At 39.5% G+C, this 25,307-nt stretch overlaps 1 protein-coding gene across 2 annotated transcripts in view; it reads left to right on the top strand.

Moving 5' to 3' along the window:
* ehbp1 (EH domain binding protein 1) overlaps nt 1–25,307 on the top strand; it is a 490,476-nt gene that overhangs the window by 58,189 nt on the left and 406,980 nt on the right. Inside the window, exon 3 of one of the 2 annotated variants that reach the window (XM_057847486.1) lies at nt 8,597–14,492. The exons of the other annotated variant lie outside the window; for it this stretch is intronic. Within the exon in view, the coding sequence (XP_057703469.1) occupies nt 8,611–9,801 (1,191 nt within the window). The 5' untranslated portion in view covers nt 8,597–8,610 and the 3' untranslated portion in view covers nt 9,802–14,492. Of the gene's footprint in view, nt 1–8,596; nt 14,493–25,307 lie in introns of those variants that run through there. 2 annotated transcript variants of the gene reach the window in all.

Genomic DNA, 25,307 nt, shown 5'->3' with positions numbered 1-25,307 from the left:
TATTTTATTTATTTTCTTCAAATGAATCAATTTCTGGATTTCATAAAATTCTTTCGAAATGTCACACCAAATTATACTTTGCAAATATTTTTATTTAATTGAAATAAATATTAAAGAATCTGGAATTCTGGTTAATTACTGAATAATACATTCCAATTATTATTATTATTTTTTTTTTTACAATGAACTCAACCTTGTATTTAATAAAAAGCATATAGATATGAATGTATGTGTAATGGTTTACAGAACCTTTTTTTAATTTACAGTTAACAGCAAAATTAGTTTAATTTTTTTAAATGTTATATTTCTTAGGACATTTTTAATTCACTTACTATAAATTGAGGCTGCAGTGGGGTCTTGAAAACTCCAATGTAAAACACAACAAACTTTCTATCAAAAAAGGTAGATGTACAACCACCAATTGTGCAAGTTCTCCTACTTGAAAAGATTAGAGAGGCCTGTAATTGGCAACATGGGTTGTAAGATATGCTTGATTGGATGACCATTATACTCTGCGGGTTATACAAGTTTGCTCTCCCACAGCTATTATACGCGCTCTCCCAAGCTATTATGAGGAATACAGTTTTAGCCCATAATCATGTGCTTACCTTTTTATTACTGGCAATTGCTCACATTCTGCTGATAAATCGAGATACACGCATATGTTGATTCATCACACAACGTCTCAGTACTTTTCCACCAAGCGACTTCGAGTGCAAATGTGTGTTCAAAACAACATGGGTAAACCTCAACCATGAGAGACAGAATGTGGGGAAAAAAACAGAAAACCAAATTGTTTTATTTTTAAAGAATTTATTTACAAATTAGAGTGGAAAATAAGTATTTAATCACCGACAAACAAGCAAGATTTCTGGCTGTCAAAGAGATCTAACTTCTTCTAACAAGGTCTAACGAGGCTCCACTCGTTACCTGTAGTAATGGCACCTGTTTTAACTCATTATCAGTATAAAAGACACCTGTCTGCAACCTCAGTCAGTCACACTCCAAACTCCACTATGGCCAAGACCAAAGAGCTGTCGAAGGACACCAGAGACAAAATTGTAGATCTGCACCAGGCTGGGAAGACTGAATCTGCAATAGGTAAAACGCTTGGTATAAAGAAATCAACTGTGGGAGCAATTATTAGAAAATGGAAGACAAAGAAGACCACTGATCTCCCTCGATCTGGGGCTCTGTGCAAGATCTCACCCCGTGGCATCAAAATGATAACAAGAACGGTGAGCAAAAATCCCAGAACCACACGGGGGGACCGAGTGAATGACCTACAGAAAGCTGGGACCACAGTAACAAAGGCTACTATCAGTAACACAATCTGCCGCCAGGGACTCAAATCCTGCACTGCCAGACGTGTCCCCCTGCTGAAGCCAGTACACGTCCAGGCCCGTCTGTGGTTCGCTAGAGAGCATTTGGATGATCCAGAAGAGGACTGGGAGAATGTGTTATGGTTAGATGAAACTAAAATAGAACTTTTTGGTAGAAACACAGGTTCTCGTGTTTGGAGGAGAAAGAATAAGGAATTGCATCCAAAGATGACCATACCCACTGTGAAGCATGGGGGGGTGGAAACAACATGCTTTGGGGCTGTTTTTCTGCAAAGGGACCAGGACGACTGATCTGTGTAAAGGAAAGAATGAATGGGGCTATGTATCGAGAGATTTTGAGTGAAAATCTCCTTCCATCAGCAAGGGCATTGAAGATGAGACGTGGCTGGGTCTTTCAGCATGACACTGATCCCGAACACACAGCCAGGGCAACAAAGGAGTGACTTCGTAAGAAGCATTTCAAGGTCCTGGAGTGGCCTAGCCAGTCTCCAGATCTCAACCCCATAGAAAATCTGTGGAGGGAGTTGAAAGTCCGTGTTGCCAAACGACAGCCCCAAAACATCACTGCTCTAGAGGAGATCTGCATGGAGGAATGGGCCAAAATACCAGCAACAGTGTGTGAAAAGCCTGTGAAGGGTTACAGAAAACATTTGGCCTCTGTTATTACCAACAAAGGGTACAAAGTATTGAGATGAACTTTTGGTATTGACCAAATACTTGTTTTCCACCATGATTTGCAAATAAATTCTTTAAAAATCAAACAATGTAATTTTGTTTTTTTCCTTCCACATTCTGTCTGTCATGGTTGAGGTTTACCCATGTTGACAATGACAAGCCTCTCTACTATTTTCAAGTTGGAGAACTTGCCCAATTTAGTGGTTGACTATTTATTAGCCCCACTGTGTATCTAATATATATATATAAATAAATATATGTATTTATTTATTTATTTCGGGAAAAAAGTAAAAAAAAAAAAACATGTCATATGTATCTCTTAAACTACTTTGCAGGTTTTCACTCATCCCGGTGGGTTCTGGTCCCAATTAACCACGAAAAACTAATTAATTGGAAATACAGTGATCCCTAAACTCACCTGGACGCCACGAACTGTATGTACAAAGTTTTCCAAGAGTTGAAGACGACACTCACCCCGCTAAATGCTACTGCTAACACGAACACTATGCTAAGGCTACAAGTTACATTAAGTGTGTGATGATCATTCAGCAAATACCTTTTAAAGGCTAAAGCAACATGGCATATTTAGCCAAGATAAGAAAACAAAACTTACCAAGCAGCACATGACATGAGTTTCACAAAAAGCAAGTCTGGAGCCTATAGAGGAAACCTGCTACGATGCGTGCTAACTACACCTACGATAAGAAAATGTCGTACATTGAGAACTTATGACCAAAACTATGGCAAATTTTCATCTTGATCTTGTCTCGTCAGATGAAAACTGGCATTCGTCTTGTCATGTTTTAGCCTCCTAAGACACGTTTTTAGCCCATTGTCATGAAAAAATTGGTCATCGTTAAAATATTTTCATGATCAACATCATCATTGAGGAAAGTGACACTGGTAAAGTCTGAGGGCCTTCCCTTTTCTGTAGCGAGAGCTCGCTAATACAGATGTTGCCAGCTAACGTGTTTAATTTGGTACTGCTCAACTTTAATGAAGCTTGAGATGCTGCACTCTTATCAACAAGTTGTTGGCCTGCCTTTTTCGGACTACCTCTTGGCTCCTTGTTCTCCCTGGAGTCTTTTTGTTTTTTTTCTTTTTGAGCGTGTATGCTGGGAACAGGAAGGTAATTATCCCGCAGGGAGGAGGAGCTGGTCTGTAAAGAAAAGGCTTGGCTTGTGTTTTTCTCAGTGAAGACGGCTATATGGGGTGCCAGTAAATGTTTCACGAAGCGAAACCACAAGGACAGATTGTTTAGCATATTATCTTAACCCTTTAACACTGAATGTGTCGTCGGCAACAAAATTCCGCATATCATCTTTGAAGCCTTGTCACGCTGTAATTACGTCACCCACGTGCCGCTGGTTGATCTCATTTGAAAGTGCGGAAGTTGAGGTCCACGCCTTTTTTTTACTTGAAGTCAATCGACCAAGTAAAACCTGGCTGGATCTTCCAAACTTGACAGTGATCCGAAGCGCACAGCCTAGCTGACCAAGGGGTGGCTGCGTAAAAAGCATATCAAGGTTCTGGAGTGGCCTAATCAGTCTCCATACCTCAATCTAATAGAAAATCTTTAAATGGAGCTGAAACTTGGTGTTTCTCAACGACAGCCCCGAAACCTGACGGATCGATAGATTTCTGTGGAGGAATGGGTCAACTTGGTGAAGCATTACATACAGGAGAAGCATCTGACTCCTGTAATTGTAAACAAAGGCTTCTGCACTAAATACTAGCGCTGATTTTCTCAGGGGTACAAATACTTTTGGAACTCTGTAAATTTCAAATAAATTATTGAGAAATCATACATTTGGAGTTCCGGATTTAATTTTTTTTTTTTTTTTTTTTTTTTTTTTAACGATTGTCTCTATAAGTGGAAATACATCTATGATTTGAAATTTTAGACCTGTACCTATTTTCTAAGTGGCTGAACTTGGTTTATTGTTGTCTTGCCAGTTCAATATGGCTGCACGACGTCTCGGGCTGACGCCTACGTTGTAATGTGCTTATATGATCCTTGGACAAGATTTGTCCATAAGTATGGTTGTTGTAAATAATGTACATATTATGTTAGTAAGCGAAATGTTATATTTTTTGTATGAGACGCTTTTTGTTTATGTTTAGTGAACCTGTATAGCGTGCTAAGCTAACGTTGTTGCAAATGCAATGCTTGTGTACTTGTTTTTGTAGTTTTACGACGGTCTAAAGAGAACAATGGTTTGAGGCCATTTTATTAATAAATCAGATGAAAAAGGAAGAAGTCTGATTATTAAGGCGTCGTTCACTAGCTGTCTAGCTTTGGAAAAAGTAGACGCTTCGGAGTGAGGACAGCATAGACAGATTTAAATGACAGTAGAGTGAAATGCCCACTACAGTCCTTATGTATCGTATGTTGAATATATATATCCATCTTGTCTTATCTTTCCATTCCAACAATTTATTTTACAGAATATATATATAATTTACAGAAAAATATGGCATATTTTATAGATGGTTTGAATTGCGATTAATTGCGATTAATTACGATTAATTCATTTTTAAGCTGTAATTAACTCGATTAAAAATTTTAATCGTTTGACAGCCCTAATATATATATATATATATATATATATATATATATATATATATATATATATATATATATATATATACACTCACCGGCCACTTTATTAGGTACACCATGCTAGTAACAGGTTGGACCCCCTTTTGCCTTCAGAACTGCCTCAATTCTTCGTGGCATAGATTCAACAAGGTGCTGGAAGCATTCCTCAGAGAGTTTGGTCCATATTGACACGATGGCATCACACAGCTGGTGCAGGATTGTCGGCTGCACATCCATGATGCGAATCTCCCGTTCCACCCACATCCCAAAGATGCTCTATTGGATTGAGATCTGGTGACTGTGGAGGCCATTTGAGTACAGTGAACTCATTGTCATGTTCAAGAAACCAGTCTGAGATGATTACAGCTTTATGACATGGCGCATTATCCTGCTGAAAGTAGCCATCAGAAGTTGGGTACATTGTGGTCATAAAGGGATGGACATGGTCAGCAACATTACTCAGGTAGGCTGTGGCGTTCCAACGAAGCTCAATTGGTACCAAGGGGCACAAAGAGTGCCAAGAAAATATTCCCCACACCATTACACCACCACCACCAGCCTGAACCGTTGATACAAGGCAGGATGGATCCATGGTTTCATGTTGTTGACGCCAAATTCTGACCCTACCATCCGAATGTCGCAGCAGAAATTGAGACTCATCAGGCCAGGCAGCGTTTTTCCAATCTTCTATTGTCCAATTTCGATGAGCTTGTGCAAATTGTAGCCTCAGGTTCCTGTTCTTAGCTGAAAGGAGTGGCACCCGCCGTGGTGTTCTGCTGCTGTAGCCCATCTGCCTCAAAGTTCGACGTACTGTGCGTTCAGAGATGCTCTTCTGCCTACCTTGGTTGTAACGGGTGGTTATTTGAGTCACTGTTGCCTTTCTATCAGCTCGAACCAGTCTGGCCATTCTCCTCTGGCATCAACAAGGCATTTCCGCCCGCAGAACTGCCGCTCACTGGATATTTTTTCTTTTTCGGACCATTCTCTGTAAACCCTAGAGATGGTTGTGCGTGAAAATTCCAGTAGATCAGCAGTTTCTGAAATACTCAGACCAGCCCTTCTGGCACCAACAATGATGCCACGTTAAAAGTCACTCAACTCACCTTTCTTCCCCATACTGATGCTCGGTTTGAACTGCAGGAGATTGTCTTAAACCGTGTCTACATGCCTAAATGCACTGAGTTGCCGCCATGTGATTGGCTGATTAGAAATGAAGTGTTAACGAGCAGTTGGACAGGTGTACCTAATAAAGTGGCCGGTGAGTGTATATCACCCAAAAAGAAGAATGTATTTTTATCACTTAATCTATCACGTGTATACATATATATATATATATATATATATATGTGTGTGTGTGTGTGTGTATATATAATATACACCGTATACAGGTATATATACACAGTGGTATGAAAAAGTATCTGAACCTTTTGGAATTTCTCACATTTCTGCATGAAATTACCATCAAATGTGATCTGATCTTTGTCAAAATTACACAGATGGAAAAAAAAGTGTCTGCTTAACTAAAACCACCCAAACATTTACCGTATTGCCCCGAATATAAGACGACCCCCTCTTTTTCAAGACTCAAGTTTGAAAAAGACTTTTTGAACACCAAATTTTTATACAGAAAATAATTACAGTACATCTGAAACAAATGATTATAACAATATGTTTGAGAGAAAAAGCATGTTATTTTGCCTCATTCAAATCTTAATATCCGAACATTTAAATATGGAAACTAAAGTGCAATCCCATTTGTAAATGAATGGCTTCTGGTTTCGCTTCTGGCAGCAACAGTGTGTGGAAAAACTTGTGAAGGGTTACAGAAAACGTTTGGCCTCCGTTATTGCCAACAAAGGATACATAACGAAGTAATGAGATAAACTTTTGGTATTGACCACATACTTATTTTCCATCATGATTTGCAAATTCTTTAAAAATCAAACAATGTGATTTTCTGTTTTTTTTTTTCCCCACATTGTCTCTCGTGGTTGAGGTTTACCCATGTTGACAATTACAGGCCTCTCTAAGATTTTCAAGTGGGAGAATTTGCACAATTAGTGGTTGACTAAATACTTATTTGCCCCACTGTATATGCGTGTGTGTGTGTCGTCCATGCTCGAGATCGTCGTCAATGACGTTGACTACGTCGCCTAGTCGGGACTGCGCAATAACACATTTTTTTTATGTATTGGGAAAGGAGCCATTGCTGTGTATACCCTTTTGTTAAACATCAGCCAGATTTTGGATTCGCGTTAGTCATGATTGACAGCAGAAAGCAAAGGTTACACAATAACCATTAAATGTTTGGCAGACGAACTCTTTAACACGGCGTCAATAATTTTATTGTGTTTAGTTTGGCCTACCTGTGAGGGACTTTTTCGATAAGCAGGTTACACGAAGTCACGGCGCAATTGGGATCTTCTGGTTACTTATTGATTTGTAGTGGCGTTTGCGCAGACGAAGGCGGCACAATGAGATCAGCTTGGCATTAGGCCATTAGTAAAAGAGAGAAAGGAAGGAACTTTGCTTGACTGAAACAACGTGTTTCAACTGGAATATTTGGAAAACTCTGCCCCTATAAGTTGCTTAGCAACAAGAAGACAAAATGCAAAATAATAAATGTGCTAGTTGTTTATTACACACCTTTTTGCTTTCAACAATAGGAACATTAGGCTATACAAAGCTAGAATTCTGCTCAAAAAGTAGCGGGTATTTAAAGATAATCCAACAATTTGCCTTTCAGACCCCGCGTATTGGTCAGCTTTTTCTCAAAGAAAGAGGAAAAAAGAAGTCCTGTGCTAAAGAGAAAAGCAATCCCAATGACAAAGATTTGAACATGTATTTTACAAATGAAATGCCTCAATGAAACATTTTTTTTTCTTATGAACGGTTTTCAAAAGCTTTATTGGTGGATTTTCTCAAGTTAAAGCGCCACACAGAAATTAATAAATTTAATTGTGTAAGCAGGATCTGTGTATTATTCTTATTATTTAATTACAGGTGTTTTAGCTCATTTATATTTATTTTATTTAAATGGGCTATTATTTATTTTATTATGTGTTTATATTTTACAAATGTGATTTAGTATTCATTTATATTGTATATTTTATGTTGTATAACTGTAGTTCCTATGTGAATATTAGTTCCTACTTGTTTTGTTGTGTAGGAGGGTTTTGTATTGAACACGGTGCCGTGTTGGTTGTTATTATAGCAGAGAAGACAGCAGTAAATCAACAAGAACAAAACAGCTGTGCCCCGATCTACCTTTCAAGAGATCTGATGGACTCAAAAAGTGGGTTACGATTGCATATTAGTTTGAAAATCGACCGGATCCACCGTATTTTTACTCGAGTGACTTCCGGTCTGCTCGATCCTAGCTACCGGTAGTAGTATTGACGCAGGAGGGTCGCGTCTCGCGTCAAATAATAAACTCTGCCGTTCTTTTCGCGTGCGTCGTGTTGAGCCGCTTCTGGGACTCGTCTAACACGCGGCCGCACTGCGACTGGTGTGCATTGGCTGATTGACTTTAACGCCCGCGTTTCACTGCGTTCTCGCGGCGGCCATGTTGTCGTGCCGTTGACGTTTCTGGATTATACTGTCCTACCGTGTTGGTGTTCATAATAGTAGAAAAAAACGGAGTAAATGTAATCAACACAAAGAAACTAACCCGTTGGACTCACAGCCTTGAAAAGTAAGGGTTACATTACGTCAGAAACTCGTTCGGTACGCCTCCGTTCCGAACCGAGCACCAAGTACCGAAACGGTTCAATACAAATACGTGTACCGTTACACCCTTAATTTTAGGTAGTTCCTGGAGTAATTCCTATTGGAATACAGGTGTTTAACCCATCTTAAGAAAAATGAAATTTGTTATCCATCGTGAAGGCGGTCTTGATAAGCAATACCTAAAACGACACAGGAATTTACTTTAGGGTCTTTCCAAATGTCAACATATGAATGTTTGTGTATTCAGGTCAGGACACTGTCATGGCGCTGCTGCGGGTGAGACTGAAAGTTTTGGTGACTGTGACGATGGTCAACGTCTTCCTCTTCCTCCTCATTGCAAGACACAGTGGACGAGACAAGGGCTACCTGGATAAAGTGCGGATACCCTCCAAGCCCTTCTGGAACAAGATAACACCCAGTTCAGGCTACTGGAACCGCCAGCAGCAGGTTCTGGACTTCCAAAACAACCCTTTTTTTGCCAATCACACTGTCGGTGACTTGCCCGATTGGCTCAACGTAACCCACGTGTCTTTTAATGCCTGCCGGATTGACACCAGGGTAACCGCTCAGGTGAAAGACTACAGTTCCCTACCCTTGCGATTCAAAGACTTCCTACTCTACATGCACTGCCGTTATTACCCGATCCTGGTAGACCAACCAGACATCTGCCGAGATCCGCCTTTCCTACTGCTCGCCGTCAAGTCGGTGGCATCTCATTTCGACAGGCGCCAGGCCATCCGCCAGACGTGGGGCCAGGCGGGCCTTGTCGCCAACCGGACCGTGGTGACCATCTTCCTCCTGGGTAAGACCTCGACGAGTGATCACCATCCGGATCTCTCGGCGATGCTGAGCTACGAGAGCGAGCGGCACAGGGACATTATCCAGTGGGACTACCGGGACTCCTTCTTTAACCTGACTGTCAAGGAGGTCCTTTTCCTGGACTGGATCCAGACGCGTTGCCCCGGCGCCAGCTTCATCTTCAAAGGCGACGATGACGTCTTCGTCAACACTTTTGCTATCCTGAAATTCCTGGCCGGGCTGTCGCCGACCAAAGCCGACGAGCTCTTTGTGGGCGACGTCATTACCAATGCGGGGCCGCACCGGGACAAGAAGGTCAAGTACTTCATCCCTGAGAGCGTGTTCATTGGCTCATACCCGCCGTACGCCGGCGGCGGCGGCTACCTGTTCTCGGCCAGCGTGGCCGCCCGTCTTCATGTCGCTTCGCGCCGGGTGGTGCTTTACCCAATCGATGACGTCTATACAGGCATGTGTCTGTTGAAGGCGGGGCTGGGCCCCGAGATGCACAAGGGCTTCAAGACTTTTAACATTGAGGAGAAGTACCGTTCCAACCCATGCGTCTACAAAGGTCTGATTCTGGTTCACCCGCGAACACCGCAGGAGATGATCCAGATTTGGTCTTGGCTTAACCAGCCAGACCTCAACTGTCAGTAGGCTAGGATCTACCCAAACGAAAATGTCAGACCATTAGGAGGTGACTTGGAAGTTGCCAATTTGTTGTTGTTTTGCTTGGAGCTTTTCGGGAACAGTTTGTGCCATTTGGGATTAGGCAGCCATTTTACAATAAGAGTACACCTTCAAGTGAGTTTATTTTTTTCTTTCTTTTCTTTTTTAATCGTGATTGCAACATTGTCCCCTTTTAATTCTATATTAAAGTTGAGATTTTTTTTACATAAGGCTTTATCTTCGAGTTAGCGGGGGTTTAAATAGTCGGTGGAGTTCAACAAATTCCATGTAGTTTGCGAGTTATTATTTTCAAGGCTCCTGAGTGGCAAAACTAGCGTGCGTCAATGGTCGCATCCTAGCATGCCAATAAAAAAACAATATTAACAGATCTAACATTAGGGGTGTGCCATCTTAGACACCCCCCGATTCGATTCGATGACTATTCAGGGTGCTACGATCAGATTGTTGAACTATGATCGCGGTATTGACGATAATCGCGGTTATCGCGACTATCACGATTATCGATACATCATGCATTACTACTTAATACAGTAGCCAAACAAATGTATGTCCATTATTTATTTAAATTATCCTAATGATTCAACAGGAACGATGGAAACATGCCCATACAACAAAAAGCTGCCCTTAAGCTGCTTTATTTATTTATTGATTGATTAATTTTAAAAGAAAGTGCAAATACATTAACCATTTTAAAGGGAGTACTTATTTCTCTCAACAATACAATGAAATTGACACTTGTGGAATGAATTCCACATTTATTGGAAACAAAGTGTCGTTAGAAATAAGACTTCTTTAAACCAATATACTTTTTTCACAGAATTCTGTACTATTTCACATGTTTGTAGTGTTACTGCTGTAATTAATTGGGCTTTTACATGTTCTGCATATGAAATACATGTTAGCGAATTAGCTAATTAGCTTAGCGCTCGGCGCTAACTATTAACATGTCAAAAACAGCAACAATAAAGGCTTAAACAGTACAAGGGGTTCGTGTACTCACCTCTTACAAACGCAGAGGGGTCTTAGCAACACACTCAGGACATTTTTCAATTGAAATGCCTTAAAAGTACTGCTGGACATCTAAATGACAAGGGGCAACAAACTCTCTCTTCCCCTCTTGCGCCAAAAAAATAACTTGGGCACAAAAGCGCGACCACCGGGTCTTGCTTCTGTTCCTGTCTGTCTAATACACAAATTTATTTTCCAGTCTTTTAAAAAGGAGTAAATCTCTCTCTCAGTAACCAGCAGCATCCATCATAACATTGTGGGGTGGCGTGGCTCAGTGGTGGAGTAGTTGTCCCCCAAGCAGAGGCTGTTGGTTCGATTCTTCGCCCTGACAAACTCGTCTAAGTATCCTTGAGGAAGATACTGAACCCCACGTTGCTCCTGGTGCTGCGTCACCAGTAGGTGAATGGCGAGATAGTGTAAAGCGCTTTGAGCGCCTTGAAAGTTGGAAAAGCATAAGTGTAACACCATTTACCATAACGTGTGCGCGCCTGTTAACGGTGCCCGGTGGCAGACGGGTCTTGAATTTCGTTCTGCTACGAGCGGCTGCCATAAAGTTATGAGGGAAAAACATTTTGTTTTTGAACCTTTATGAATCGTAATCGAATCGTCATGTGTCGAATCGCGACGCATGTAATCTTTTTTTTTTTTGGAACTACTCTATTTAACATAGTCAAATAAATTCAAAATGCAGATCGTCGTTCTAAATACCAGTGCGGGCAAAACAATGTCACGCCAAACTGCCGTAATTAATTTATTTCTGCGGAACTTTTTTTTTTTTCAGATGCGCAATAAGACCACAATAGAGAAGAGTGCTTCAGCCACTCATGCTATGCTGCATTTGAAGAAGGTGGGAAGTAGGACTTATCCCACTCGGATGGTACCAGTTGCAAGCTCAAAGCATTCCAAGCGTTTATTTTGGCGATCGAAAGACATGTTGACCTCCAGCAAACCTACCTTCTTGTAAGCGATCAAATAGTGGAGGAAAAATGACGGCTAAGGTAAATAGACCAAACTGTTAACTGCCTTCTTTAGTTTTATGATTGACGGTCTGATTTTCGGATGGGCAGCACATTCTGTCACAGTTCGAGTGGCGTTCCAATGATATTTTTCCTGGTCGGAAGTTTGTCTCTTGACTTCCCACCTTCCTGGAATGCAGCATCAGTCCACAGAATCTTGACTAAAGAACGGCAACATAGTGAAACGTGCATTTAGAGGCTGTGGAAACAAACAGAAGAAATGGGCAAATGAGAGTTTCCACAAATTCCCTATGAAGAACGAAGAACAATACAAACTGGATACTTGCTGCTGGCTACGACATAAAATATCACTCGACTCTGCAGCCTGTTACCTGCGGAGCTGCTTGATTACAAATATTGCTCTTCATACTACAGTTATTGACATGCGTCATAAGTTTAAATAACATCATCCTGAAAACATAGCCAACACTATTGATTGCATGAGTCATCAGTGATTTTCATGCGTGTTGTTGTAGAGCTGCATTTATCGATTATTTTAGCAGTCGATTAATCAACAAGTTAGTTCGAATAGAGTAATCAGATCAGGTAGATTTAATGCGTTATAATATTTTAGGGGTGTAAAACAAAGGCTTGTTAAGATTGCGTTTTTAAAACACCACTAATTGCGAATACAAAATAAAATTCCTGAGTGGTTCTGCAAACTAAGCCGATTTGCGTTTGTAATTAAAAATAAATTGAAATACCTGAGATTAGCCTTGAATTGTGTAAAAATAAGTAAATGAGGATCTAAGTACAGCAAAAGAACAATTGGCTAACTTGCATAGCAAAAGTCTGCTAGCTTAAATGCTATAAAATGCTTTTTTATTTAACATATATTTCCACAAAAAACTGCTAAATATACCTATAAACTAAATTACAAATGCATAAAAAAAATTTAATCGTAACAGGGAGCAGCTGGATTCGGTTATGCTAGATATTCACGGTTCGCCGATATATTCACTGTTGCCACTGGAGGGCAGTGTATCCACCCAAATCAGCAAAACTAAATGCAAACAATTTCGTCATTACAACGCCACTCTAATTAAACAATTACTCGAAGCAGCAAAATTTGATTAGAAGCTTTTTTCTAATCGAATTACTCGTTGCAGCACAATTTAAAAAAAAAAATTTTTTCTTAATCATTATTGGCATGCTAGCAAGCCCATAACTCGCGCTAGCTTAACCACTCCGGAACCCTGAAACTAGTAACTAACAGGGGGGAATTTGTTCAAATCAACTCCACCGACTAATTCAACCCTCGCTAACTCGAAGATTAAGCCTAATGTCAAAAATTCTGAACTTAAACCCCAACCCTAAAAACGGGTAGGTGATATGAAAAAAAAAAAAAAAAAAATTCCCACCAACATCAAATCCCCTTTTATCATATTTAGCACATTTGATGTGCCCACTAATGAAATCATACCACAGGATTTATATCAACTAATAACGGGCTCTTAATCCTTTAATTGGTGAAAAACAATTTGATGGCCCCTTGTTGTAAAGTGTTTATTATTTTTAACTTGATCTACACACATTGCTGTTCAAAGAGCTTGAACCAAAAGTGCGTTTGTGCCTTGGGCACACATATTTATACCGCTGTACCTATTTATAACGCTTTAACACTGTCTGCTCTACACCAGGGGATCCAAAATGCTGTATTAATGTCGGACTTTACCTGAGAACTGTACACTCTGAACACCGGTGTCGTCATTCGTGATCATTTTTTTGCCAGCGCCTCCCAGGCAAAAGGATGAGTCATCAATTGCTGTGAATGGCAGCTAAAGAGTTAACTCGTCACTGCTTTCAAAAAATGTTTTGTCGGTGTTCGTGATGCTTTTAATGTTTTCAGAAACGAAGATATATGTACCTGTTGGGGTGTCAATACTCACACAATATATATGGCGGAAAACACTCAGGTGACTTGAAGTTCTGCTCTGAGACCCCCAATTTGGCCAAATTTCAAAATTGTCCTATATGCATGTGGGATACATCATTGGAAAGCGTTAAATCTCAATTTTGGGTGGATTTTATGGGTGAAACATGGCAATATAACAAGGGTCGCGATGCAGACAACAAGAAGTGGTTGAGATTTTCTTTTGAATATATTTACCCTTACCAATTTTTCTTTGTTTAGATCGATTATTTATTATCTAACATCGGAGAAAATGCGACAGTAACAAAAAAAAATACAACTAAGCGATAGTTATGAGAGAGATATCGGTGACTTTTTTTACAGACGCCATTTTTTTTCATTGTGACATGTTTAAAAGTTTAAAATGTGAATAATTTTTTTTTTAAACGAAATATTAGACATCAATTAATAATTCTAAGCTAAAAATGACTGACATTTTGAATAATAAATATAATTAGCTTCTCTTTATGGCTAGATTGAAACAAAAGTGGTTGCGCGATGTCTGTAAACGGGGGTTTCCCGGGTAAAACAGACAAATTAAAAATAGTTCGGAGGCTTAGTGCGCCATGAATCTGCTATGGCAGCATATAGACATATTGTTCTATCAAACACAAGTTCTTTTGGCTTTAAATACAGCAGTTTATTTTAAAGAAGGGGTGCAAGAGCAGAAACTGCTTTTTCAGTCTTGTCTGTGCTTTCCGCCATGTATATATATATATATATATATATATATATATGTGTGTGTGTGTATGTATATGTGTGTGTATATATACACAGTGGGGAGAACAAGTATTTGATACACTGCCAAAGGGTTTTCCCCATTGACTGTGTATCAAATACTTGTTCTCCCCACTGTATATATATATATATATATATATATATATATTTTTTTTTAAACATTACACAAAGACTTCACTATGAGTTGGCGGGAAACGGGGCACAGGGCCGTTCCGTTGGGGGCGATTTTCAAAAATTTAAAATTCAAATATTTTCAAAACCCAAACAGGCACCTCCCTTGGGCATATGAGTCTCCATGAGCAATGGTAAAAAAAAAAAAAATTCAAAGTCGTTCCCTAATAAAGTCCCGATTATTATTTTTATCACAATATAACAAAACTTAAAATGGCTATAAAATTCTGAGATTTTACGCTAGATGCACCTATATTTTCAGGATCAATAGCAATCTTTAACATATAAGTTTTTGCCTGAAATAGCGACTTTAATTTTTTTGTTTTTTAGTGCAATTTTGACATAGGTTTTCAGGAGCTAATAAATCACTCAATTTTCAGATCAGAAAGTTAAATCTTGAGGAAAGCATGCAAAAGCATCTTAATTTTACGCAACAATTTTTTTCTATATACAATCACAACTTATTGAGGTTGAATTCCGATGTCACTATTGCCTTAGATTGAAATGTTACATAAAGTGTTGTTTTTCGTCAACGGTGACGACAACGGAAATATTTCGTCAACGAACACTTTTTTTCATGTAGATGATGAGACGATAACGGTCTAAAATGCGTTTTTGGAAACTAAAACATAAGACGAATGCCAAGACGAGACCACAAACAGACGAAAATGCGCAAGTTTCCGTCACAATGTGTGACATTTTATGTGTAGTTGGCCTACATCGTAGCAGCGTCTGCTTGTGTTACTCATGAGACGTGCACCCCCCCCCCCCCCCCCCCCCACACACACACACCAGTGCAGTGTCTTCTCCAGACTCGAGGTTTGCACACACGGTAAGATGTTTTCATATCTTGGCCAGAGAGAATGTTGCTTCAGCCTTTAAAGGTCTGTGCTGAGTGATCACACACTAAATGTAACTCCTAGCTTTAGCATAGCATTCTGCTAATGTTATCAGACAACTTTTGTTTTTTGTTTACATACAGTTTGTACATTTTTAGTAAATGTCGACTAAAACTAGACGAAATTAGTCTTATGTTTTCGTCAACAAAAACTAGACGAAGACAAACACGTTTTGAGATGACTAATATATGACCAAAATACTAAGACAAAAATCAAAACCAACACTGGTTACAGAAAACGTGTAAAAGCCGATTTTTTTTTTTGTGTGTGTATGGATGTGGAAATGTCTAAATTACTATTTTTGGTCAAAAATTATGTAATTATTTGAATGTAAAGTTGCACTATCGTGTATGGATACAAAATCCAACATGGCATTTTCAGCGTTTTTAATTGAAAATTCTTGTAAATAAATGCATTTATCCCGGAATTTCTATAAATATGAACATAAAATGGTCTAGATTCTTGGTTAAAAGCAAAAAAACGAGCAGTTATCATTCATTTTACGTAAATATTTAAAGCTAAAGTTACACTAATTTTTCCATTTCATTTTTTTCACGTTTCAAAGTGCATACATGGTGCTACTTTATATAATATTTACCTTGAATCCTTCTCCAAATTGCTCGAGACACTCCTGCCTGCTCGTATGCACTAAAACTTTCGCTCTGTTTCCACCTAAATCTGGCGTTAGAACGCAGCCTGTGTTTATCGCAGTGAAAACTACCACGATGCTCAGCCTGGCCCGGCCCCCTACGGGAAGCCGTGGCACAATGTCTGTACAAGCAGTCTCGTCAACTGATAGTGAAGTCTATGCCTTACAATAGACCAGGGGTGTCCAACTCCGGGTGGGAGACATGGAAAACAAGCCGGATCGGGGCTCTCGATGACCGGAGTTGGACACCCCTGCTGTTGTGTGATTACGAAATCACAAGTACCCATTTGTTGTACGAATTGTTGGAATTTGGACGGATTTCTCATTTAACATATATAACACTGCAAAGGTCAAGAATGATTAATCCTACGCAGTTGCATATCAACTTGACATAAAATGATTAATCCTTTTGGTTTCCGATATTTGCGCTACTGTAAATTGTGAATGTATATGCGCACCTCTTGTCTGTACTCCTCACGCAATACTTTCAATTTGAAAGGAAAAAAAATAGGACGGTATATGCTTGCCATTTCATATTCGGAAAGATCAATTTCAGTCATATAATGTCAGAATTTTGGTGGCGTTCCGATGAAGTGACTTCTTCACTTACAGTTTGGAGATGTTGAGTATTGCGGACATAACTGGCCAAAAGTATTGGCACCCCTGCAATTCTGTAAGATAATGCTCAATTTCTCCCAGAAAATGATTGAAATTATAAATGCTTTGGTTGTAATATTTTCATTTATTTTGATTGCCATGAAAAAACACAAAAGAGGAAAAAAAAATTAAAAAATCATTATTTTACACAAAATTACAAAAATGGGCCAGACAAAAGTATTGGCACTTTCAGCCTCAAACCGTTTCCTAGTGCTTTTTGAAGTGTGTTTTCGGTCATTGTCCTGCTGGAAGACCCATGACCTCTGAGGGAGGCCCAGCTTTCTCACACTGGGCCCTACATTATGCTGCAAAATTTGTTGGTAGTCTTCGGACTATGCAATGCACACGGTCAAACAGTCCAGTGCCAGAGGTAGCAAATCAACCCCAAAACATCAGGGAACCTCCGCCAAGTTTGACTGTGGGGACCATGTTCTTTTCTTTGAAGGCCTCGTTTTTTTTCCTTTTGTCTCATCTGACCAGAGAACATTCTTCCAAAAATGTTTTTGGCTTTCTCGGGTAAGTTTTGTCAAACTCCAGCCTGGCTTCTCTATGTGTCTGGGTAAGAAGTGGGGTCTTCCTAGGTATCCTACCATAGCGTCGCTTTTCATTCAGACGCCGACTAATAGTAAGGGTTGACACTGTTGTGCCCTCGGACTGTAGGAAAGCTTCAACTTGTTTGGATGTTAGTCGAGGTTCTTTATCCACCATCCGCACAATCTTTCGTTGAAATTTCTTGTCAGTTTTTCTTTTCTGTCCACATCTCGGGACGTTAGCCACAGTGCCATGGGCTTTACACTGATTGATGACACCGCGCACGGTGGACACAGGAACATTCAGGTCTTTGGAGATGGACATGCTTCCTCACAATTTTGCTTCTCAAGTCCTCAGACAGTTCTTTGGGCTTCTTTCTTTTCTCCATGCTCAGTGTGGTACACACAAGGGCACAGGACTGAGGTTGAGTCAACTTTAATCCATTTTAACTTGCTGCAAGTGGGATTTAGTTATTGCCACAGGTGTGTAACAGGTGCTGTTGATTACACAAATTAGAGAGGCATCACGTGATTTTTTCAAAGGGTGCCAATACTTTTGTCCGGCCCATTTTTTTTTAAGTTTTGTGGAAAATGATAATGATTTTTTTTTCATTCTTTTGTTTTTTTTCATTGCAAGCAAAATAAATGAAGATATTACTACCAAAGCATTTGTAATTGCAATCATTTTCTGGGAGAAATTGAGCATTATCTGACAGAATTGCAGGGGTGCCAATACTTTTGGCCAGCAGCGTATGTTTAAAATCCTAAATAAAACCGATATGTCGTCCATTTGGATGCATACTCATTGGTTGATGGTGATCCCTTCTCTAAAAATTCAGTCAAAGCTACAATTCATGTTAGATTGTTTCAGTATTTTCCGAATTGGAGGAATTTAGTCAACAGGAAAATGACCAGTTATCGCAAAGTCACTTATGGTAGATATGTCTGAGATGCTGGTTGTCCATTAGCTTTGCTGTCACGGTCTTCAGTGTTAACAATATGAAAAATATTTCAGCAAAATTTAAAAATGCAGCCTTAGAGTGGTCTATGGTTAGGACTCCCCCTGCTGGTCAGGTTGGTCATTTGAGCTGTTGCTAGGCGAATTGTTCAATAGTTAAAAGTTAAATACCACATTATTTATGTTTTCTCTTACAGGACAATCACGTACAGATGAGTCAGATTTCTATATACGTATGACAATCAATTAGGAACACTGTTGGGGTTATTTTAATGCTTTGAGAGACGTCATATCCCATGACGAGTACTTGAAATGTTTACGTTCAAAGTCATTGCTGCTCTGTAGGAATTTGTTTTTTGGCTTGCCAACCCCCCCGGTCTCGTGAGGTAAAAACACTGGTATTAGTCATTTATTGCGTGAAGTTGAAGAATAAGAAATATTTGTGTATGAATACTGGATGTATGTACGCTACTCGCATAAAAGCCAGCCAGCTTTTTGCCAGTAGTGTACACAAATGTTTTAGAAAGAAGGGTGCACTCAGGGTAAAGACAAATTTGCTCGCCAAACAGTGGTTGTGCTCGTACGAAGTAGTTGTGAGTTACGATACATTGAGATTCTGACAGTGAATGTGTGGCAAATCTGAGGCAAACCAGACGGCAACAGCAAGACATTTTGCCGTATCGATATCGTATCGATCGGGTGCAATATTTGTATCCTGTTCTGAAATTGCCGTAGACCAAATCTGTGCCTGATGTCTGTGGTTTGATTAAATGTAAGTGTGACTGCTTTTTTGGTATCATTTGGATTCTTTCAGTAATTGTACTTTGTTATTGTTTTTAAGTGTGTTTTTATTGTAACTCCAATAAACCCAAGACACCTGAAAGCTCCTGCTCTCTTCTTTTTGTTTTATGAGCACTCGAATTCATTTTTCATGTACAATAAAACCCAGGGCGTAGGTTTGGTCTAAACATGGGTAGGGACGATATAACAGCATAACCTGCATGTACACTTTTTGCTGGGGACGGGACATTAATAAGACCAAACATATCTGGTGAATGGGGGTCAGGGCTATATTTCTCACCAATATGAACCTGATTAATGGATAGGCTAAATGATTAATGCAAAATCGCAATACGCCTACTGTCCGCTGTAGCTGACGCCAGCAACAAAACAAAAAAAGTAAACTCTCGACCGCACTCTTATCTCACCGTTACGTCAGCGACGCGGGCAGTGGCGCCACCAGGGGGTGGCCAGGGGTGGCCTATAAATTGGTTGGCCACCCCACTGGCCACCCCGCTTGCCAGTATATCATTAGATTGTTGTAGCATCAGTTATGCATTTCTTCCCAAATGAATGCATTTATTTTGTTTTGTTAAATGTAGGGCTGTCAAATTTATCACGTTAACGGGCGCTAATTAATTTTTTAAAATTAATCGTGAAAATATTTATCGCAATTAACGCATTCGCGGTACGACTCATTCACGCATTGCCACAAACTGCCTACAATGGCGCCGTTTTACTTATATACAGAGATAAGAGGCAGAGTGGAGTAGATACAAACATTCATTGGGGCTGTGCTTTTAATTGGCAAAAGCTTTGTCATCGCGCCCACAGCAGCTAAAAATATTGTGGGAAGCGACATGGAGAAGAATGACAGGACTTGATCTTTTTCTTAACACCCTGTGGTGTACCCAATGCAGAGAAGATATAGACCCTACTCACCAACATCACAGAATGACGTGTCGCTGTATCCGGCCGCCATATTGTCCGTCTCTGTTTAGCCCTATTCTCCATGGTTTCAATTAGTCGTTCAGTATATAGAGCAATTCATGGAAGCCCCGGTGCTTTCAGACGCTGTAAACTCTTTGGATGCGTTGCATAAAAGGCGTTATGTGGAAAAGCTTCAGTCTATCCATTCGCCAGATCCATATTTGATGCCTAAATCGATATTTTTCGACCCGCTGTCTTCGCCCTCTCTGCCTGACATCTGCAACCCTGATATCTACAACTATCTTGTCCACACAAAATCAGCCTATTCTCACGAAAGTTTGAAAAACTTTAAGAGCAGCACTCTAAGCAACATTACCCCGTGTGACCCTTTAATTCCAATTTTCTAAAATGGCGACAATCAAAAAAAAAAAAAAAAAAGTTGACTGCGATGGCCGACGCTTCAAGGATAGGTGGATATTGGACTATTTCTTCAACAAAACACGCAGCAACTGTGTCTGCCTCATTTGCAAAGAGACAGTCGCTGTTTTCAAAGAGTTCGATGTGACGCAATATTACTAACCAAGACACGCTGACATGTACGACAAAATTACAGGGAAGATCCGCAGCGAGAAATTATAGCAACTTGAAGCTAGTTTATTTTTTCACAGCAGCAGTATTTCGCAAGAGTCCGAGTGTCGAAAGCGAAAGCCACAAAGACGAGACTGTTGAAATTATGAATTAAAAAAAATAATAAAGCAAACGTGACACACAGATGGGCTTGCTAAAATTTGTTTCTCATTTTTCTCCCAATTGACTCTGGAGTTTTTGGAGTTTTTCCTTGCCGGCATGGAGGGTCTTAAGGATAGGGGATACCCAGGGCTTGAACTGTATCTATTCATCTTTGTTGCTTCATTTCTAATTGTGTATCATATTGCCTCTGCAAAGACCTTTGAGACATCTGTTGTGATTTAGGGCTATACAAATAAAATTGAATTGAATTGAATTATATTGTTCTATGTAAATCAGCCAAGGTAGCCCCCCGCATTTTTACCACACCAAATCTGGCCCCCTTTGCAAAAGGTTTGGACACACCTGTTTAATTGATGATCCGTAGACGAGGCCAGCTTCTTTCACTTGGTACCAGCTAAATATTATTCAAAATGTAATGATGGTGGAAGAAATAAGCATCTTGAATTTGAAACTGTATGTTGTCGGCGATTAGCCTCGCAATGATCTTAATTGTGGTTGTCAGCCCAAAACCCTCTAAATATATATTAAATGCATCTTACCAGATATAAAATGACTACTACATAATCCGTGGTAATCGTTTGGAGCCCAGTTTTCTCGTCGAATTGCAGCTGTCCATCTCGCTCTCCTCTCCGGGTCTCTCGGAATACGGTAGAACTTCAAGCCTCTCCGTCTACTCTGTTATTGCAACCAACCGCCACACACGCCTTCACCATTTTGATTATTAATGTTAACGAGCAGAAAAACACGCCATAATAGGAGGAATTTACGTAGCGGTAATGCATCAACACGACGAGTAGACGGACAATATGGCGCGGAGGCGTGGTTGTGACGTCATGTGAGTAGGGTCTATCGCATTTGCAGCCACCACACACATTCATGGTTGCACCACTTCCCAACATGATTTGGGCAGAACAGTTAAGTCGCTACAGTATCATTTACTGAAAGCTCAACAAATACACTAGATGGCAATATTTAGTCACAATATACAAACTCACATTTATCCTTTAAGAATTACAAGTCTTTCTATCCGTGGATCCCTTTCACAGAAAGAATGTTAATAAATGCCATCTTGTGGATTTATTGTTATAATAAACAAATACATTACTTATGTACAGTATGTTGAATGTGTATATATCAGTCTTGTCTTATCTTTCCATTCCAACAATAATTTACAGAAAAATATGGCATATTTTAGAGATGGTTTAAATTGCGATTAATTACAATTAATTAATTTTTAAGCTGTGATTAACTCGATTAAAAACTTTAATCGTTTGACAGCCCTAGTTAAATGTACACCTTATGCCTAATATATACTGTATATAACACAATAAAACAATTGTTGTGGAACTCAAAATGTTGACTGGACAGTTATGGACTATGCACATTAATTAATTAGTAACATCAAATGTTACACAATACACCAAAGTATATCAGTAGCCGTGTCCTTAAGTCTTTCTGATAGTTTTCCCCTGACCTTTTTACTGCAATAGTATAATGAAAACCTGAAATTATGGATTTTAGTTTTGGCCACCCCTAGATTTTAAGTGGCCCCCATCTGGCCACCCCTATGAAAAATTTCTGGAGGCGCCATTGGACGCGGCGCGTTCAGGTACAGCACGCAAAAAAGACGTCCGCCACATTAGAACCCGATTCGTTACATTATTTCAGGAATTATTATAATATTATTCCGATTTCTATTTTTAATTTTCTGTATTGGCCCGAATATAAGGCTGTGTTTTTTGCATTGAAATAAGATTGAAAAAGATGGGGTTGTCTTATATTCGCGGTCTAGACATTATACCCATTCACGACGCTAGATGACGCCAGATATCATTGAAGCGATGTTCTGTCCTGACAGATATCACCTACGATTTTAACCAGTTGGCATTACTTTATTGCAATGTTTTTCCTTATTCAGATTTGTTTTAAGACTACAGTTACAGTTAGACCCCACTTTAATGGTTAATGCAGTTATTGCAATTTTGTTGTTTTATCATAATGGATTGGTTTACATTTCAAAAACCAGAAGCCATTCATTTACGAATGGGAGTGCACTTTAATTTACATATTTAAATGTTCAGATATTAAGATTTGAATGGGGCAAAATAACATCCTTTTTCTCTCAAATATATTGTTATAATAATTTGTTTCGGATGTACTGTAATTAATTTCTGTATAAAAATTGGTGTTCAAAAAGTCTTTTTTTCAAACTTGAGTCTTGAAAAAGAGGGGGTCGTCTTATAATCAGGGCAGTCTTATATTCCGGCCAATACGGTAATTTGGATGCCTCAGATGTAAATCGGTCCTTGGATGTCTCAGATTATTTCTCATGATTTTTTCCCCCAAAGCACTTATATATTCCAATACTTTAGTTTAAGTCTAGGTCCCCCAGAAGTGGACTCATTCTTAGATGGCTCTCCTTTTTTTAAATAAAGGGACTTTCCTTCGAAATATTTCTTTAGTAGTTTTTGAAAACAAAGGTTTGAATCGAACGTTGTATCACGTAAACCAAATGTACATAAAAGTTCGTATAAGTCAATACAGATTCATTTTGCTTTAACCATTTCGCCAATCTATTAATTAGGTTCGTATTCGCGAGAAATGTGGCTCTGAACCCCGTTCAATAATTTGTTTGGTCTTATTAATGTCCCGTCCCTAGCAAAAAAGGTACATGCAGGTTATGTTGTTATTGCGTCCCTATCAATGTTGAGACCAAACCTACGACCTTGGTTAAAAGTCTTAAGTGCCAACTTTTGAATATATGTCCACTACAGTTGTGGTCAAAAGTTTACATACACTTGTGAAGAACATAATGTCATGGCTCTCTTGAGTTTCCAGTTATTTCTACAACTCTGATTTTTCTCTGATAGAGTGATTGGAACAGATACTTCTTTGTCACAAAAACTATTCATGAAGTTTGGTTCTTTTATGACTTTATTATGGGTTAACAGAAAAAGTGATCAAATCTGCTGGGTCACAAATATACATACAGCAACAGGAATTAGCAATTTTGGTGACTTAGAAAGTTGTTTCAGTGAAATGAGCTTCATAGCATGGCCTCTTAACTTCTTGTGAGTGATTATGAGTGGTGCGCTGGTGACTTCTCTGAGGCCATTGAAATAGGGCTCGTTGGATGCAAACGCCCACAAACGCTACAATGGGAAAGTCAAAGGAGCTCAGCATGGATCTGAAAAAGCGAATCATTGACTTGAACAAGTCAGGAAAGTCACTTGGAGCCATTTCAAGGCAGCTGCAGGTCCCAAGAGCAGCAGTGCAAACAATTGTTTGTAAGTATAAAGTGCATGGCACTGTTTTGTCACTGCCACGATCAGGAAGAAAACGCAAGCTATCACCTGCTGCTGAGAGAAAATTGGTCAGGAGGGTGAAGATTCAACCGAGAATCACCAAAAAGCAGATCTGCCAAGAATTAGAAGCTGCTGGAACACAGGTGTCAGTGTCCACAGTCAAGCGTGTTTTGCATCTCCATGGACCGAGACGCTGCCGTGCAAGAAGGAAGCCCTTGCTCCAAAAGCAGCACCTTAAGGCTGGACTGAAGTTTGCTGCTGATCACATGGACAAAGATAAGACCTTCTGGAGGAAAGTTCTGTTGTCAGACGAAACAAAAATCGAGCTGTTTGGCCACAATGCCCAGCAATATGTTTGGAGGAGAAAAGGTGAGGCCTTTAACCCCAAGTACACCATGTCTACCGTCAAGCACGGTGGTGGTAGTATTATGCTGTTGGGCTGTTTTGCTGCCAATGGAACTGGTGCTTTACAGAGAGTAAATGGGATAATGAAGAAGGAGGATTACCTTCAAATTCTTCAAGATAACCTAACGTCATCAGCCCGAAGATTGGGTCTTGGGCGCAGTTGGGTGTTCCAACAGGACAATGACCCCAAACACACATCAAAAGTGGTAATGGAATGGCTAAATCAGGCTAAAATTAAGGTTTTCGAATGGCCTTCCCAAAGTCCTGACTTAAACCCCATTGAGAACTTGTGGACAATGCTGAAGAAACAAGTCCATGTCAGAAAGCCATCAAATTTAACTGAACTGCACCAATTCTGTCAAGAGGAGTGGTCAAAGATTCAACCAGAAGCTTGTGGATGGCTGCCAAAAGCGCCTAATTGAAGTGAAAATGGCCAAGGGACATGTTACCAAATATTAGCGCTGCTGTACGTATATTTTTGACCCAGCAGATTTGATCACTTTTTCTGTTAACCCATAATAAAGTCATAAAAGAACCAAACTTCATGAATGTTTTTTGTGACAAAGAAGTATCTGTTCCAATCACTCTATCGGAGAAAAATCAAAGTTGTAGAAATAACTGGAAACTCAAGAGAGCCATGACATTATGTTCTTCACAAGTGTATGTAAACTTTTGACCACAACTGTATAGTACCACTGTTCCTAAAAGGGTTATTAGTATTTTAAATGCATAAAGTACAAATAACGCATTAAAAAAATAATAACA

The sequence above is a fragment of the Corythoichthys intestinalis genome, chromosome 10 (genome assembly GCF_030265065.1).
Source record: "Corythoichthys intestinalis isolate RoL2023-P3 chromosome 10, ASM3026506v1, whole genome shotgun sequence".
NCBI classification, from domain to species: domain Eukaryota; kingdom Metazoa; phylum Chordata; class Actinopteri; order Syngnathiformes; family Syngnathidae; genus Corythoichthys; species Corythoichthys intestinalis.
This window is presented reverse-complemented; position numbering and strand designations above follow the sequence as displayed.